At 34.6% G+C, this 14,845-nt stretch overlaps 1 protein-coding gene across 3 annotated transcripts in view; it reads left to right on the plus strand.

The window, feature by feature from the left end:
* Nucleotides 1-14,845, plus strand: part of LOC130636112 (dedicator of cytokinesis protein 9-like) — a 90,553-nt gene that overhangs the window by 53,959 nt on the left and 21,749 nt on the right. For all 3 annotated transcript variants that reach the window (XM_057445729.1, XM_057445731.1, XM_057445730.1), the window contains 8 exons: nt 627-749; nt 1,079-1,192; nt 1,272-1,409; nt 1,500-1,541; nt 1,700-1,868; nt 1,946-2,022; nt 12,642-12,755; nt 12,851-12,951. In XM_057445729.1, the coding sequence (XP_057301712.1) occupies nt 627-749; nt 1,079-1,192; nt 1,272-1,409; nt 1,500-1,541; nt 1,700-1,868; nt 1,946-2,022; nt 12,642-12,755; nt 12,851-12,951 (878 nt within the window). The remainder of the gene's footprint in view (nt 1-626; nt 750-1,078; nt 1,193-1,271; nt 1,410-1,499; nt 1,542-1,699; nt 1,869-1,945; nt 2,023-12,641; nt 12,756-12,850; nt 12,952-14,845) is intronic.

Consider the following 14,845-nt stretch of genomic DNA (forward strand, 5'->3'; position numbering starts at 1 on the left):
ACATAAAACAGCACAACTTCTTTTCCAACATTTAAAGTTACCAAGATAATTTTTCCTGTATTTTTTTACTCGCGAGACAATACAATTATCAGTATGTATTCTGAACATAAATTTTCTAACCGCTGAAGTTCTGCCATATTTTGATAGCATAAATTAACGTATTCCTTATGACGCGTTCGCATAATCTGGCCATATATTGGCCAAAAATCACTCAACGATACCAGGGTATTTTTTATCGTCTTCTCTCATATCAAATAGACAAAAAACCCTGGGGACGAGGGTGCCATAGAACTTTGAATGTGAAGAAGTCAGCTTTTTTTAGTAAAAATCTCATCGGATTAAAAATGGTGGATTTATGCGTAAAATGAGCCAAGACTTTATTCAGGATTGGATCATTATTTTTTTCTGATTTTCCGGCCTAATAATGGCAGATTCGTGGGCAAAATGAATCAAAAATACAGATTTTCGAACTTTTCTGAGGATTGAATTATTAGTTTTTCTGATGTTTTGCACAAAGATAGGGAACAATAGACCCTTGAATGTGACAAAGTTTTTGAGAAAAGATATTGACCAGGTAGGTCTATTGAAGTTTAGCTTGTATAAATGTTGATTATTTTTTACAACAGAAAAATCTACTTCATCTTTTGGAAGTTAGCATAAGTGGGTTAAAGATAGCGGAAAGATACGAAGTTATGGGGGACGTGTATAAACTTGCAATACCATTGTATGAGCAAGATCGCAACTATCGTGTATGTTTACTTTCTCTTGCTACGGTTTTTATAACATTCACACAAAAGTAAAATGTAGGCACCTTTTTGGCCTTTTATTACTCCACCTTTACTACACCATCAGTTATTACACCACCTTTACTATGCCATCAGTTATTACGCCACCTTTTCTATGCCATCTTTTTTATGTCACCTTCACTCTGCCAGCTTTTACAACGCCATCTTTACTAAGCCAATCACTATCAACTATATCACTGAGAAAGAGAGAGTAGAATATTGAATGACCAGTGTTTAGTTGATTCATATTACCTTATACTGACCATTTCTTTTGTTTATACTATTTGTTGCAGGACCTAGCTGCAGCGTATGGAACTCTTAAAGAATCATACGACAAAGTTGTTGAGGTTATGATGTCTGGTAAAAGAGTACTTGGTCGTTATTATCGCGTAGCTTTTTATGGAAGGGTAGGGATATTACTCCGGTGTGATGAGTTAAACTGAATTGAAGCCATGTGTAATATATTTATTTTAATTTGTTCTTCAGGCTTTTAAAGTGAGCGACGGGAAAGAATTTATATACAAAGAACCAAAGCTGACTTCATTGCCAGAAATTTCATTCCGACTTCACGAGAAGTACAATTCAAAACATGGAAATGTTAAGTTAATACAAGACTCGTCTAAGGTAAAAGTAGTTTCCAGGCTGTCATCATTTTATATGTCTGCTTGAAATTATATTTAGACACATTGTGATAAAGTTTACAATTACCTGTAGGTGAAACCTGAGGAGTTAAATCCAGCTGTGAATTATATCCAGGTGAAGTTGTATGTACTTGTTAAACAAAAATAACAACTAGGAATTGAACAATATTTTAGCTACAAATAATTATATGTATTTTCTGATATTAAGTAGAATAATATTAACGTTGCAATTTTTACTTTACTGATTAAATGTTCTAACTTGGTTGTGTCTAGGTGACATTTGTGCAACCCTATTTTGATGATGAGGAGTACGAAAAACGAGTCACATATTTTGAGAAGGAACATAACATTCGTAGATTTGTGTTTGAAACACCTTTTACTTTGTCTGGTAAAGCACATGGCGCGCTTGCAGAACAACACAAAAGGAAAACAATTTTAACAAGTAGGATCTTCTCCGCACGTCTCTTTTTACAATATCTTAAATTTAATTTAAAAGCTTTCCATTTTCGTATCATTTAGCTTCGCATTGTTTTCCGTATGTCAAGAAAAGAATCCTAGTTGTTCAGCAAGAACAATACGAACTATCACCAATAGAGGTACCGTTTTTATTGACTATGAATGTCTGAGCATAATTTGTCTTTGTAAAAACAGGTATGCAAAGTCATTGCATCATTTTAAAGTAAAAAGCTTTTGCGAAATCAAAGGAAATAACCTTAGCGAATGTCGTCTTTCAAAATGTTTTGCGAGAAATAACTTTTGCGAAGGATCATTATAATGAATTTTCATGACAATTAACTTGTGTCAAAATGTAGCGGTTAGTAACAACAGGTGAATCCCCTTGAGTTTTACACTGGCTGACGACTAGTTATTATTATTGTAATTTTGGTTTAATTAGTATACAAAGTATAGATCTTTTTCATTGTTTCGAATACGAAATGTCTATATTTTAATTCGTAGGCAGTAAATGTATATTTATTAACTACATTTATGTAAATTGGATATTTAAACTAACTTGAATTACCTGGACTATGGTTTAGTGAATGAAGAAACATTCTCGTATTGATTGATATTGCTTTGTGTGGTTTTCGAATTATTGTGTTTTTGCAAAACACTTTCCACACTGTATAATTAATGTATAGTTGTTTCACTACAGTCTAAATGAATAGCAGATGCAGCAAAACGAAACCAAGCTGGTGCAAAGTGATGCTTACAAGAACAAATAAGGGTGTGAAAAAGGCAATCAATTAAACTTAAGGCAAGTGATGAAGCAAAAAATAATAGTCATGCTCATGGTCTAATCCAAAAAGATCAATTACCACAGTTTAGTGGGAACAGAGATTATCCAAGATTCTAATCTAATTTCCCAAAACAAGTCATTCCTGAACTGAACTCAGATACAAATGCAGCTTATGTTTTAATATTGTGTCTTACTGATATACCACTTGATGTTTTCAGTAATGTTGATGATAATCTGAAGGAGATGTGGCTTTGGCTCGATGAGAGATATGGGCAACCATAAAGTTGACAGACACAATAATTAATGATGCCAAGCGTTTAAGATCTGTATGTTGTTTAAGAGGTTCACAAAGTTTGTACACATGGTTGAAGAGGGTTACCGTGATCTCGCGCGCATTGTCATGGAACGCGAAATTTCCAACTCGTAACTGTCAGGTTGATTATAGAGAAAATGCCAGAATGTGTTGCATGAGTGGAGTGGGCTAGAGAAGTAAATAAGAAAAACAGCATTGTTAACGAGCATGAAAAATTTCTGTGATTACTTGAGTTCCTTTTGGAGCAAAGGTTATTAAATACACATTATTAAATACACTGCACAGCACTTTGCGCTGTAAGACCGTCTGTAAAGGCTCATACACACTTGGTTGAGAAAAGATTGGAAAATAAATATAAATTAACAGAAACCCAGAACAATGGAAGACGTTGTATTCACAAGACCGATAACCACACAACTTGCAGCTTTTATATCAGTATGAGTCCACAAGAACGTTTAAAAAGCGTGAGAGAACCGTGGGAGTTTTAGTCATGTTTAAAAATAGGCCGCCGATCGGTTGGCTGTAGATTTCGCAAGCAATGTAACATTAATGGCTGTGAAAGGTATCATCATAAAACGTTGCATGAAGCTGATGCATATGGTGTATTTTCATTTTCACGGAAAACTTTAAAGGTGCTTGTTTGTTACAGCTTATGGAAGTAAGATGTAAAACTATTTCATACAGTTCGTCAATGTTTTATGATGTTGTTAAATTGTGTAAGGGCGTCACTGAATGTAACATTCAGCGTCCAAAAAAAAAGGTGGACGTCTTAGTTGAATTTGAGTATGTTAGATTTCATCCAGTGCGTGAGCAGTCTGCAAACCATCTGTTAATCCTGCAAAATAAGTGTGGTGCTTGCATTGGTGGCTCACACAACTTGCTTCAAGAAAAAACACGCCAGCTTGTTCATAATGTGATCATACATCATCGGAAAGCCTTGCATTAATTGTACACCAAGATGTGGTGGATGCAAGTGTGGAAGATGTCACACAGGGAGCAACAATTAATATCTAAAAGAATAAACGTAAATTGAAACTCATCGAATATGGTCTGGTCCATCAGGGAAATCATTGGGTTACCAAATATCCATGAATACGTAATCCTAGTCTGCTGCCCAATAATAGAAAGGTTGCCGTAAAAATGCTTAAGAATACTAAAAGATGGCTTTTGAATGCTTGGGAGTATCGAAAGGCGGCTTCTGAAAAATCTTGAACATGCCAACGTATACGGTGGAAAGGGGGAATGTCACCAGGAAGTTGCCTAAAGAAAAAATTGCAAACTATAATAAGCCAGCATGAAGTGCTGAAACCAACATCTTCATCTTGTAGAATAGCATTCAACTCGTCTGCACGATATCAAGGCCATTTATTCAATTATCTTTCGACTAAGGGACCGGATTTATTAAGCAATATGCTTGATGTTATTCTCCGATTTAGGGAAAATCACGTCGCTATCAACACACTTATCGATTCTTATGGCGCGATTTGAATGTTTTTAGGAATCCAGGCAACTACGGTATGACATCTGTATCCTTTAGAGATCGTCCAGATGGGAAGATCTTCCACGAAATGATGAAATGGTATTGGTTAGCAATAATGTCGATGAAAGCAAGAAATAAGCATTGCATTTGACAGAAGATGTGAACAAAATTATTAAACCAGGTAGATTGTAAATTAAAAAGTGCTGTTTCTCAGAAGTGGAAGAGAAATTGTCCTTGGAGATTGACACCAATGGAAACAAAAACAGACTCACATCGCAATAACAGAAAATATTAGATGTCAAAAGTAAAACAGCAATGTACGTGTTTCACTTCAAAACCCGCTTGAACTTCTCTCCACTTCACCGAAAACAAAGAACAAGACCATATGTTATCTTGGACAATTTGCCAGCTGAATTGCCATATCCTCTGTCTAAAAGAATGATATTGTCGCAGATCGATGGGATTAGCAAAGCCATTTACAAAAGTTAATATATTGTTAAGGAAGGTTGCCCTTATTAATAGTGAATTGGTTGGGACAATCCGATAAAATAAGATACGAGTGGTTGAATTACTTTCAGAGTTTGAAATGTCAAAAGTAACATTCAAGCTGACAATATAGCCTGAGAATGCTGTTGAGATCCATCGTTAGTTATGTTCAGTGACGCAAAGTCAACAGGTTCCATACACGATGGTATTATCAATGCCTTTGGCAAAGTTCAATCGTTAAAGTACCATCCTAATTCATCACCTTAAGAAAAGGAAAAAGATGCTGGGAGATAAAACATAAACAAATATGGTGTTGTTTCGAGAAGCCAGGGATACATTGTTGATTGCCTATAGCAGTAATTTAATTTCAGATGAAGAGTTTGCTATTTTGTATGATTTAAATACTAGCGAAATCTTAGTCTTTTTATTTGAAAGTATGATAAGTTTGACCTGGACTTGATAACTGTTGCTGAATTTCGATTTTCAGAAATGTTATTTTTTGCTTCTCTGAAGTCTTGACCATTCTTGAAGAAATCATATGCTGTAATGGGTCGATATTCGATAGGCTGGATTTGTTATGTGTATTTTTGAAAAGACTTGCCTACCCTTGTCGCTATTCAGATCTTATCTTAAGATTTGGGAGGCTAGTTCCTGAGTTGCATGATGTCGAATAGTATTTGCACTCATTTAACCAAGCATGCCTTTGACCTAACAAGATTCAGTTATGTGCCAAAAAAATTCACAATAAAGGGTCACCCTTATATTTTTGTTGGGGGTTCATAAATGGAACTGTTAGGCCAGTGTGTAGACCTGATCAAGGCTAACGAGTTTAATATAATAGACACGAAAAGGTGCAAGCAATAAAGTTACAGTCAGTAGTTGCTCCAAATGGGCCTTTTGCTGATCTCTTTGGTCCTTTGAAGGTCGAAGACATGATAGCTCAATGCTGGCACTTTCCAACCTTTATGCAACTCTTGTGCAGCATGGTATCAGGAAAAATGGCAACCCATATATATATATTGAGATCCGACATACCCTTTGTGCATTCAACTACTAGCTCCATTTAAGAATAATGTTCATATTACACCGAGGCAGCATGAGTATAACAAGGCAATGAGTAAAGTGAGGATATCTGAGTGAGTATTCGAAGAAATACTGAATTATTTTGCATTTTTAGATTTCAAAAAGAATCTGAAAATACAACTAAGTGCTGTTGGAAGATTTCTTGTGTCCGTGCTATTTTAACAAATGCACGTTCATGTTTATATCAGTGGATAACATCAGACTTTTTATATTGACCCACCGTTAGAGGAGTACTTTATGCTGGAGGAGTACTTTACTTAACAAACAAAAAAGTCTACCATATATAACTTTTCTAACAATAACAATCTCTATATATAGAGAGAGTAAAACGTATAGTAAAAAGTGCAAAGTACAAACAGTTTTTTTTATAATCAGTTCTTATTATGCAAAAGTTGGGCTACCAATGCAAGCATTAGCTGGTTTTGCATTATATTAAACATGTTTGTTTGTTGTTCCATTCTTCTGTTTCTTCTTTTTTTCAACTGACTAAGCTCCTCCTCACAAATTATTATGTTTTCGAAAGCAACATCAATATTTGCTCATCATGATCAAGTAGCAAATTAAATTTATTTCTGAATGCCCGGTGGTCAACTCTGAAATAAATGTTATGATTCGCTGCTAAATTTAAATGCTCAGCAATCTGCTTCCAAACATTGCCACGGCACGTTGTTTGGGTTTATATGGTTCTAACAGAAGAGTTTCGCGACACAGCATTTCATCCTTAATGCTGCTCCATACCATAATTCTAAACAAAAAAATAAATGGTAAAATGGTAAAATTTGAATAAATCAACAAAAATATATTGCTATTGCTAGCAGCTCAAAACTAGGGAGAGGTATACCTCTTTGTTTTTTGCCATGTTCTGCACTGACTCCTCTACTCTTAACAAACTAAAATTAAAATGTTGTTGAAAAAAATAAACCGAAATATGTGCTACACAAAATGAATGTAGGAATGAAGAAAGCTTTTAAAATGTACTAGAATCTAGCTAGCGAAGAGGTTAGGTGTTTTGACTTATATAATTATTTTTAACAGCTTTTAAACGAACACTGTTTGTGTACAGTACTTTTGTATAACTAAAAAACATGTTTTGATATAAAACAGCAGATAACCTTTAATTTCAAATCAAATATAACCATGTAAATAATCAAAATACTCACGTCTTCCTGAAAACTTTAAAATAGTGGAATAAAGTGCTGAACAAAGTTTGGACGGTAAATTACAGAAAACCTCCCATAACGGAGCATAGATGTCACCATAAAATGCCGTTGTTCATAACAATCCGTGGTCTATACTTAAGGTACCTAAAGTTAACAGAAAAGTGAAACACGAACAGATCATGGTTGAGCTACCCATGGACAGATTAAAGCATGAACCCGCATTCTTCAATGCCAGCTTGAACTTTTTTAGTCCATTCAAAGTAAAAGGAGAAACTGATCAGCGATCTCGTGGAAAAGCGTATAGTGTTATTTTAAACTGTTTGCTTAGTAGCGCCGTACACTTCCAATTATAAATAGATTGTAGCACTAATGCATTCCTTGTATCACTATGGCGATTTATGGCAGTCAGTGGTAATTCTGGGATAATACGTTCCGACAGTGGCTCCCAGTTAAATCAGCAAATAAAGAAATGAAGAAGATAATAGAGGGGCTAGACAAGGATTGTCTTAAGCATTGGATGAGAATTTTTTCTCGCCAGATGCAACATGGCAAAATACCTGTTCCGAATCTCTGATCAAGTCTGTAAAAAGGCGTTCACAAGTGTCATTGGCAGTCAATTCTCGTATTCTCGGAGCTTTTACCGGATGTTATGAAGCAGCCAACTTGTACATCCCTTAAAATTCTAAGGATGGAAGTTACCTTTGCCCAAATGATTTGTTATTGGGTAGAGCATCATTTGCTAGACCGTTTTTGTAAGAAATGGACGAGAGATTTCTTTCCTATTAGTATACATCAAAAGTGGCAATGGTTAAAGAAATATGCAGATTAGGGATGTAATACTTTTTCAGGATGCAAATGCTGTTAGAGGGAATCTGAAATTAGGCAAAGTCTCTAACGTATTTCCATGAACACATTTAATACATATAAATACACATTTTTTATTTTTTATAGTATAGTTTATCGGAAGTATTGTTACGCCGCGTTCTCGCAAAATCCATATATTTAGCAATAATTTGTGCATTTTTTGACCTGATTGAGGTTAAGAAAAAGGCTTCTCCTGCAAATAGCTTTTAAAAAACTAAATTTGACATTTTCTTACACTTTTTGTTCAGTTAAAAACATAATAAGTTAAGCACATCTTTCTAAAATTTATAGTTCTCCTTCTATTATCAAAATTTGTTTTTTTAATTTCCTTTAAAAGGCGAGAATAATTAAAACTTCTTTAATGAAATAGACGACGCAATGGTAATTGTCCGCAACTTTGACCGTGTACTTATTTATAACAAAGAAACTGCATCGAAAGAACAATGAAATTAATTAACCATGAATTTTGTGTAAGAAACTTTTTAACTTAAAATTTTGTTAAACTACCTGAAAGACAAAATGAAAATAAAATTTGAAAATAGCATTAGCAAAAAGATCAAAGAGCTGCGCCCAATTTTGTGTGTGGTTAACACAAGTCGCTTTTGACGCACGAACAGACAGACGGATGACGGCTAATATTAAAGAGATAGCTGGGAAACCCAGCGTCTAACCGCCGGGTTAAGCCACAAGTAAAGGTGCTTTAGTACAGGTATGCAGTATGTCGTGAATTAAGTGAAGCGCATACACCATTATAGTGTTGCGACTGTGCGCATACACCATTATAGTGTTGTGACTAACATATTTTTAAAAAATAACTTTCCCGCAACAATAGCTGAAATAAAAACAGAGTTTACTAACCGTTGTTACTCCATTATAGCAAATACAATCGGTCAATATTATTTTATTTTGCGGAAAAAGATTTTGTGAAAGTTAAAAAATTAATCTTGGCACCAGGCTGATCGTTAAGTACAGTTAAACAGTGTTGTACAGGTGTTGTACAGGCGTATAGGGATATTTGGGCTAACCCCCTTAGTACAGGTAAACCGTGTTGCATATGGGCATAGGCATAACAACCTGTTACAAAAAACAGTCTGTTGTTGACACTGGGCTAACCGCTTAAGTACAGTTAAACAGAGTTAAACAGGCATAATACTCTTTTCAACAAAAACTTCATTGCAATTTCGGTTTAAATGAAAAACATAATAAGTTAAGCAATTGTTTTAGCTGGACAGGTTACCGACCTGTCCAGCTAAAACAATTGCTCAGCCATTTTATTTGCAGAAAACGTTTTTAGGAAAATAATAAAAGATGTATACCTACCTAATTGCATTTAGCGTAAGAATTATTGCTTAAGAATGTTGTTGCACCCAAACTGCTTTTTTATACTCTCACTTTTTGGCCAAAGATAAGAGCTAGCTAAATGGCTACAACCTCAACATAAAAATAAATTTTGGGTAGGATAAAAGCTCCTATACCATACCGAATAGTAATAAGTAAGGCTCTAGATGGCTAGCTAGGTAGCAAAATCTTCGTTCCTAGTCAAAAATTCTAACACTGGTGCGTTTAAGATCTTTACGTGGCTAAAAAACGTGACAATATATTTTTCATAAGGTTACTGTAAAGGAAACAAATTTTTTTTTTACGTTTTTTGCAAAAAATTCATGACATATAGAAAAAAATTTCTCTTTCGAATGACATATTCTATATTCCATGAAAATATTTGGAACATCCCTTTTTTTCTGGAAAAAGCCTTTTCAGAGGTGTTATATCCTTTACACCTTCGAGAAAATATGTGCAAAATGAGTTACGCATATTTTTTGTAAATATTATCATGATATGAAACTACCGTATAAATATATGCATAATAATATTTTTAGATAGTTTACTTTCACCATCGATATATATATAAATGTTGTCATATAAAAAATCATTAAAAAAAATCAAAGTTAAGGAGTATGCATATAAGCTTTCTCTTGTAACCCTGACTTCTGCCTGTTAATAATTCTGAACGCGTGCACGCATATTTAGCATAAAGAAAAAGTTCACACTTTCATCATCTTTCTGCATACTCAGTTCACACATTTTCAAAACACCTACGAAAATCTTTAAAAACAAATATCTCGTTAGTAAATTTTCGCATACATGCCTTTACGTTTGTGGTCTCTTTTTCCGAAAGCTTCCTATTGGCTCATTGAAATTTTCGGTAATGGAAAGCTGAATAAATTATGCACAAAAGTTTCCCGGATTTTTTTGTATAAATTACTGATTAGCGAATTATGGCGACAGAAAGAAAAAAATATGCATTTTTTTGAATAATTATATATAATTACAAATAATTTCATAACGACGTTGTTACAAAAAAAAAACCGGGAACCTTTTTGAATTTAATTTATGCTGGATGTAACAGTGCAAAAACGAGACGTCTGCGACCACGCGTTCGGAAAAAGAAGCCATTTTAAAATGTACGGTGAAAAAAAAATGGTGTGTGTTTAATTCATTATATTTTCTTTTTTAAAAATTAAAATCTCATGAAAATAACACCATCAAAAAAGTCTTTCATCAAACATTCAGAAACCAAAAAAAAATTTAAAAAAATGTAAAAGTATTGATAAATTATAAGGGTTTTTCTGAGACTACTCATCAAGTGAGTTTTTTCCTTTACAGTAACCTTAACAATAAAAACAAACAAATATAACAAAAATATAAAGCTTTCATAACATTAAAACCCTACAAACTTGACCACACATGACCACTTTAAAAATCAAAATGGCCTTCGTCAAAATGGCCTTTCGTCCAGCCGATAAAATCTTGGATTCTTTTTTTCAGCGAAAATCTTAGTTTGTTTTTTAAAGAATCAGGCGTCGTGATTGGTATTCTACGTGCAAGCGGTCAAAACAAAGTCAATAAAAATATATCGCATTTGGTATTGGTGCGTAATTTACAAAATTTTGTGTTCCTGTAACGGGACGCGGCTTTCACGGACACACAGACAAAATATGGCTATTATTAAAGAGACTAGTCGATAAGGCCCGTGGAGCAATCAACTTAGGCAGAAGGACAATGGAAAAATAGGTTATTTTAGATTTTTTGCTGACGTCAGCTGTGCGAATACAAAATAAATAAATTGAGAAACTTGTTTTCATGTTTTCTCCATTGTGTAGAGCTTACACTGCTGATCAAGAAAATGTATATGGACGTGTGGTTTTGATGAGCGATTAATGAAATATATGGGGTTTAGTTGGCCAGTCGCGGTGAAAAATCATTGACGTCACCACCTCGTTTCCAAGTTATTTGCCCTCAATGTTTTAGGTGCACTGTAATGGCTTCATTAATTTAATATAGGATATTGACGTTAAAGTAGTGTTATTGACGTTGCGCCGTAACGTCAGAAAATTTAGCATATTAGACATGCATTTTTGGCAACATCAAAGGAAAATGAACACATACACTTTGCCTGTCACAGACACACAGACAGACACACTTAGCGTATTATTATATAGGTAGTCAATAAAGCCCGTTGAAAAATCCACTAAGGCAGAAGGACAATGGAAAAATAGGTTGCTTTAGATTTTTTGCTGACGTCAGCACTGCGTATACAAAAAGAAAATTGGTGAAATTTAGTCATTCGTTGTCTGTAATGTGTAAAGGTTGAAACGCTGATCAAGATAATGTATAGTATCGTATGTTTTTGACAAACGCCTAAGGAGATATAAGGGTTTAAAAATTTTGCTGACGTCAGCAAAGTCTCAACACAAAAATAAATGGTGGAATAAGTAGGGTTCTAGCTAGCTAGCTAGCCTCAATCTTCGTTCCTAGCCAAAAATCCTAAAACTGGTGCGTTTAAGATCTGTACGTGACTAAAAACATGACAATATATTTATCTTAACATTTTAGAACATACAAAAAACCAATATTACGAAAATAAAAAGCTTATAGAACACAAAAAAGTGAAACAGACTTACAAACAGCACTGAATTGACCTTCTTCTTAAAACTAAAATGGCCATCATGTTTCTTCGTTGGCATGTCTAGGCCGCGAAAGTCTTGATTGTTTTTCAGAGAATCAGGCGTTTTGATTGGTATACACATGCGAGCGGTCAAAACAAAGCCAGTTAAACTGTCAGCAAAACCATCCTATTTGTTTTCTGTAGCTCCTGGGCGGAATCGGCGATTAAGGTCACGGGGGTAAATTATTATTAAAAATGGCGCATATAAATAATGAATTCATTTTAATCACTTAATTTGTTTTTTAAATTAGAGGTTTATCAATTAAATTAAGTAAATTATGTAAGGAAATAAATTAATTTCTGTAGTTTTTTATTTTGATAAATCATAAGATTTCCAATTAAACAACCCCCTGGTTTCTAAAAATTCGAGGAAAGATCAAAGGGATATCGGTAACCCTTTTGAACAGACAAAATACGGCTATTATTAAAGAGATTACAATGACCAAATATCGTGAAATGGCGAAAGTTTCTTCCTTCGATGTAGTCCACATCTTTCTTCCAGTCGCGTCTCTTCTCTTCACTATAAGCTTTGCTCAATTCACTTGTTATTTTTTATTCTTCTACTAAAATATCCACTGGGTTTTAGGTTGCTATTGATGAAATGCAGAGCAAAGTAAAAGAGTTAAACCATGTGATTTCACTCGACCCACCAGACATGAAGAAATTGCAACTCAAACTTGCTGGAAGTGTCAGTGTTCAGGTAATGCTAATGCTGTGGTGGTAGATTATTTTATCTTACTTATGACATGCGATTTTCTAAATTGCTTTTGCCCAATATTACTTTCCTTCCGTCAGGTGAATGCTGGTCCATTAGCATACGCGCAAACCTTTCTAAAGAATGACATTGTTAAAAATTACATAGCGAAACATATCGAAGGGCTACAAGTTATATACAGGTGGGTATTTGCTTTTCTCTTGTATCCGAACTACTTCTTTGGCTCCAGACTTGCTTTAGTTGTTAAGCGAGTTGAAATATTTGTTGATGGATGAAATATTACTCTTGGAGTTTCATGTGCAGGAGTTGTCTCACATATAACTAGCTGTAGCTATTGCAACGTGTTTAACAAGCAGGGGCGGATCCGCTGGGGTTATGGGGGCGCTGTACGCCCCCATGGTAGGTCCGAGGCGCTGCCCCGGAAACTTTCGCTATTTTAAGCCTCTACGCACTACAAACGGCCTAAATAATGTCCAAATTATTAGTTTTGTTCAAGACGTTTTTTACTCTAAAGTTTCGAATGAAAATGAAAATACCAAACCCTCTTTTAAAGGGTTACAAAAAGGTGTATGAAAATTAAAAACAACAGTTTAAATTCAAATATTTTAGGACTGTTTCGCCCAATATCAGGGCTCGTCAGCATGTCAGGGAAATGCCTGATAACGTAATATTAGCTATTCCAGACATGGACAGTCTGCTATATGCTAAAGTAGGCTGAACTAGGGGAAGCAGGAAATTAAATAAAACAAGATGCAGGCGCTGCATAAACTATCTCGCTATTAAAAATGCACAACTATGAAACATCCACAATGCGACCCAATTCTACAATTTCTGCTAACAAAAATACAGCCTATCATCCATGGTTAAAAGTCGCGCGATTGAAACGTTTATGGTCTTAAACGGCATTTAGGTGACAAAGAATCAAAATTTTGATGTCACCATCATGTTAGCATACTTTTTTTGTTATCTGTGCCAAATTTTGTCGAAAATAAAGTAGTTTTAATTTCGGACCAATTTTGGCCTAAAATGACATTTAGGTGACAAAAATCAAAATTTTAATGTCACCATCATGTTCAGCATACGTTTTGTGTTAACTTTGCCAAATTTTGTCTAAAATAAAGTAGTTTTAATTTTTGGACCAATTTTGGCCTAAAATGACATTTAGGTGACAAAAATCAAAATTATGATGTCACTATTATGTTCAGCATACCTTTTTGCAATTGACCATTTGGGACATTTACGAGTTGGAAACCTATCCTCGCAGGCGAGATAGTAAAATGAAAAAAAAAAAGTAAAAATAGTTACCAAGATGAGATTCGAACACACGACTACTCCCGTGTCGGTGCTCAGAGAGCCAAAAATTTCCATTTTGGGACGGACAGCTGTATTTGAGTACTCCTCGCAGGCGAGATAGTAATAAATTGATATAACATAAAGAAAGAAAAAGACATTTATGCGCTGTAAGCAGATTCAAAAAAGGTGTTTTACTTTTACTTTTTTGAATTGTTTTAACCGGGATTACAAAAATGGTTGGTTTTAAAATTATCATCACATCCTTCATCAACACCTTACAGACAAAACAGAATATGAACCTGAGCATAATTATTTTTAGCATTTATTGATATAAATACAGGTTCAACGTTGCACTTTGCACCACAGTTAGAAAAATAGAAAGTTTGGTTTTTAATAACCCACTCTGCATTGAAATTTCTAGCTAGCTACAATCCCGGTCAAAATATATTGGCAGTAAGCTACAAAAAGTGCAGTATAATCCTTTCTTATCCCCTCTCCCCCATTATCAATGTTTGGAAACGCGTTAGCACAACTTTTGAACATTGATACTGGGGGAAAGGGGGCTTTCTACTTATCAAGCTCTTGCTACACATGAAAAAAGGGTTTGCTGCCATTATTTTTGACCGGGATTGTCTGAATTTCAAGAAAAAAATTTGACAAGAGTTGTGGCCTTTTTCTTCCTGGAGAAAGTCAAAAAGGCCTCTGTAACTCGAATTTACACGTGGACTTGACCCTAGTTTCTATGAGACTACTATTCTGTAACGAATCCAGTGAAATGATAA

This window comes from Hydractinia symbiolongicarpus, chromosome 3, assembly GCF_029227915.1.
Source record: "Hydractinia symbiolongicarpus strain clone_291-10 chromosome 3, HSymV2.1, whole genome shotgun sequence".
NCBI classification, from domain to species: Eukaryota; Metazoa; Cnidaria; class Hydrozoa; order Anthoathecata; family Hydractiniidae; genus Hydractinia; species Hydractinia symbiolongicarpus.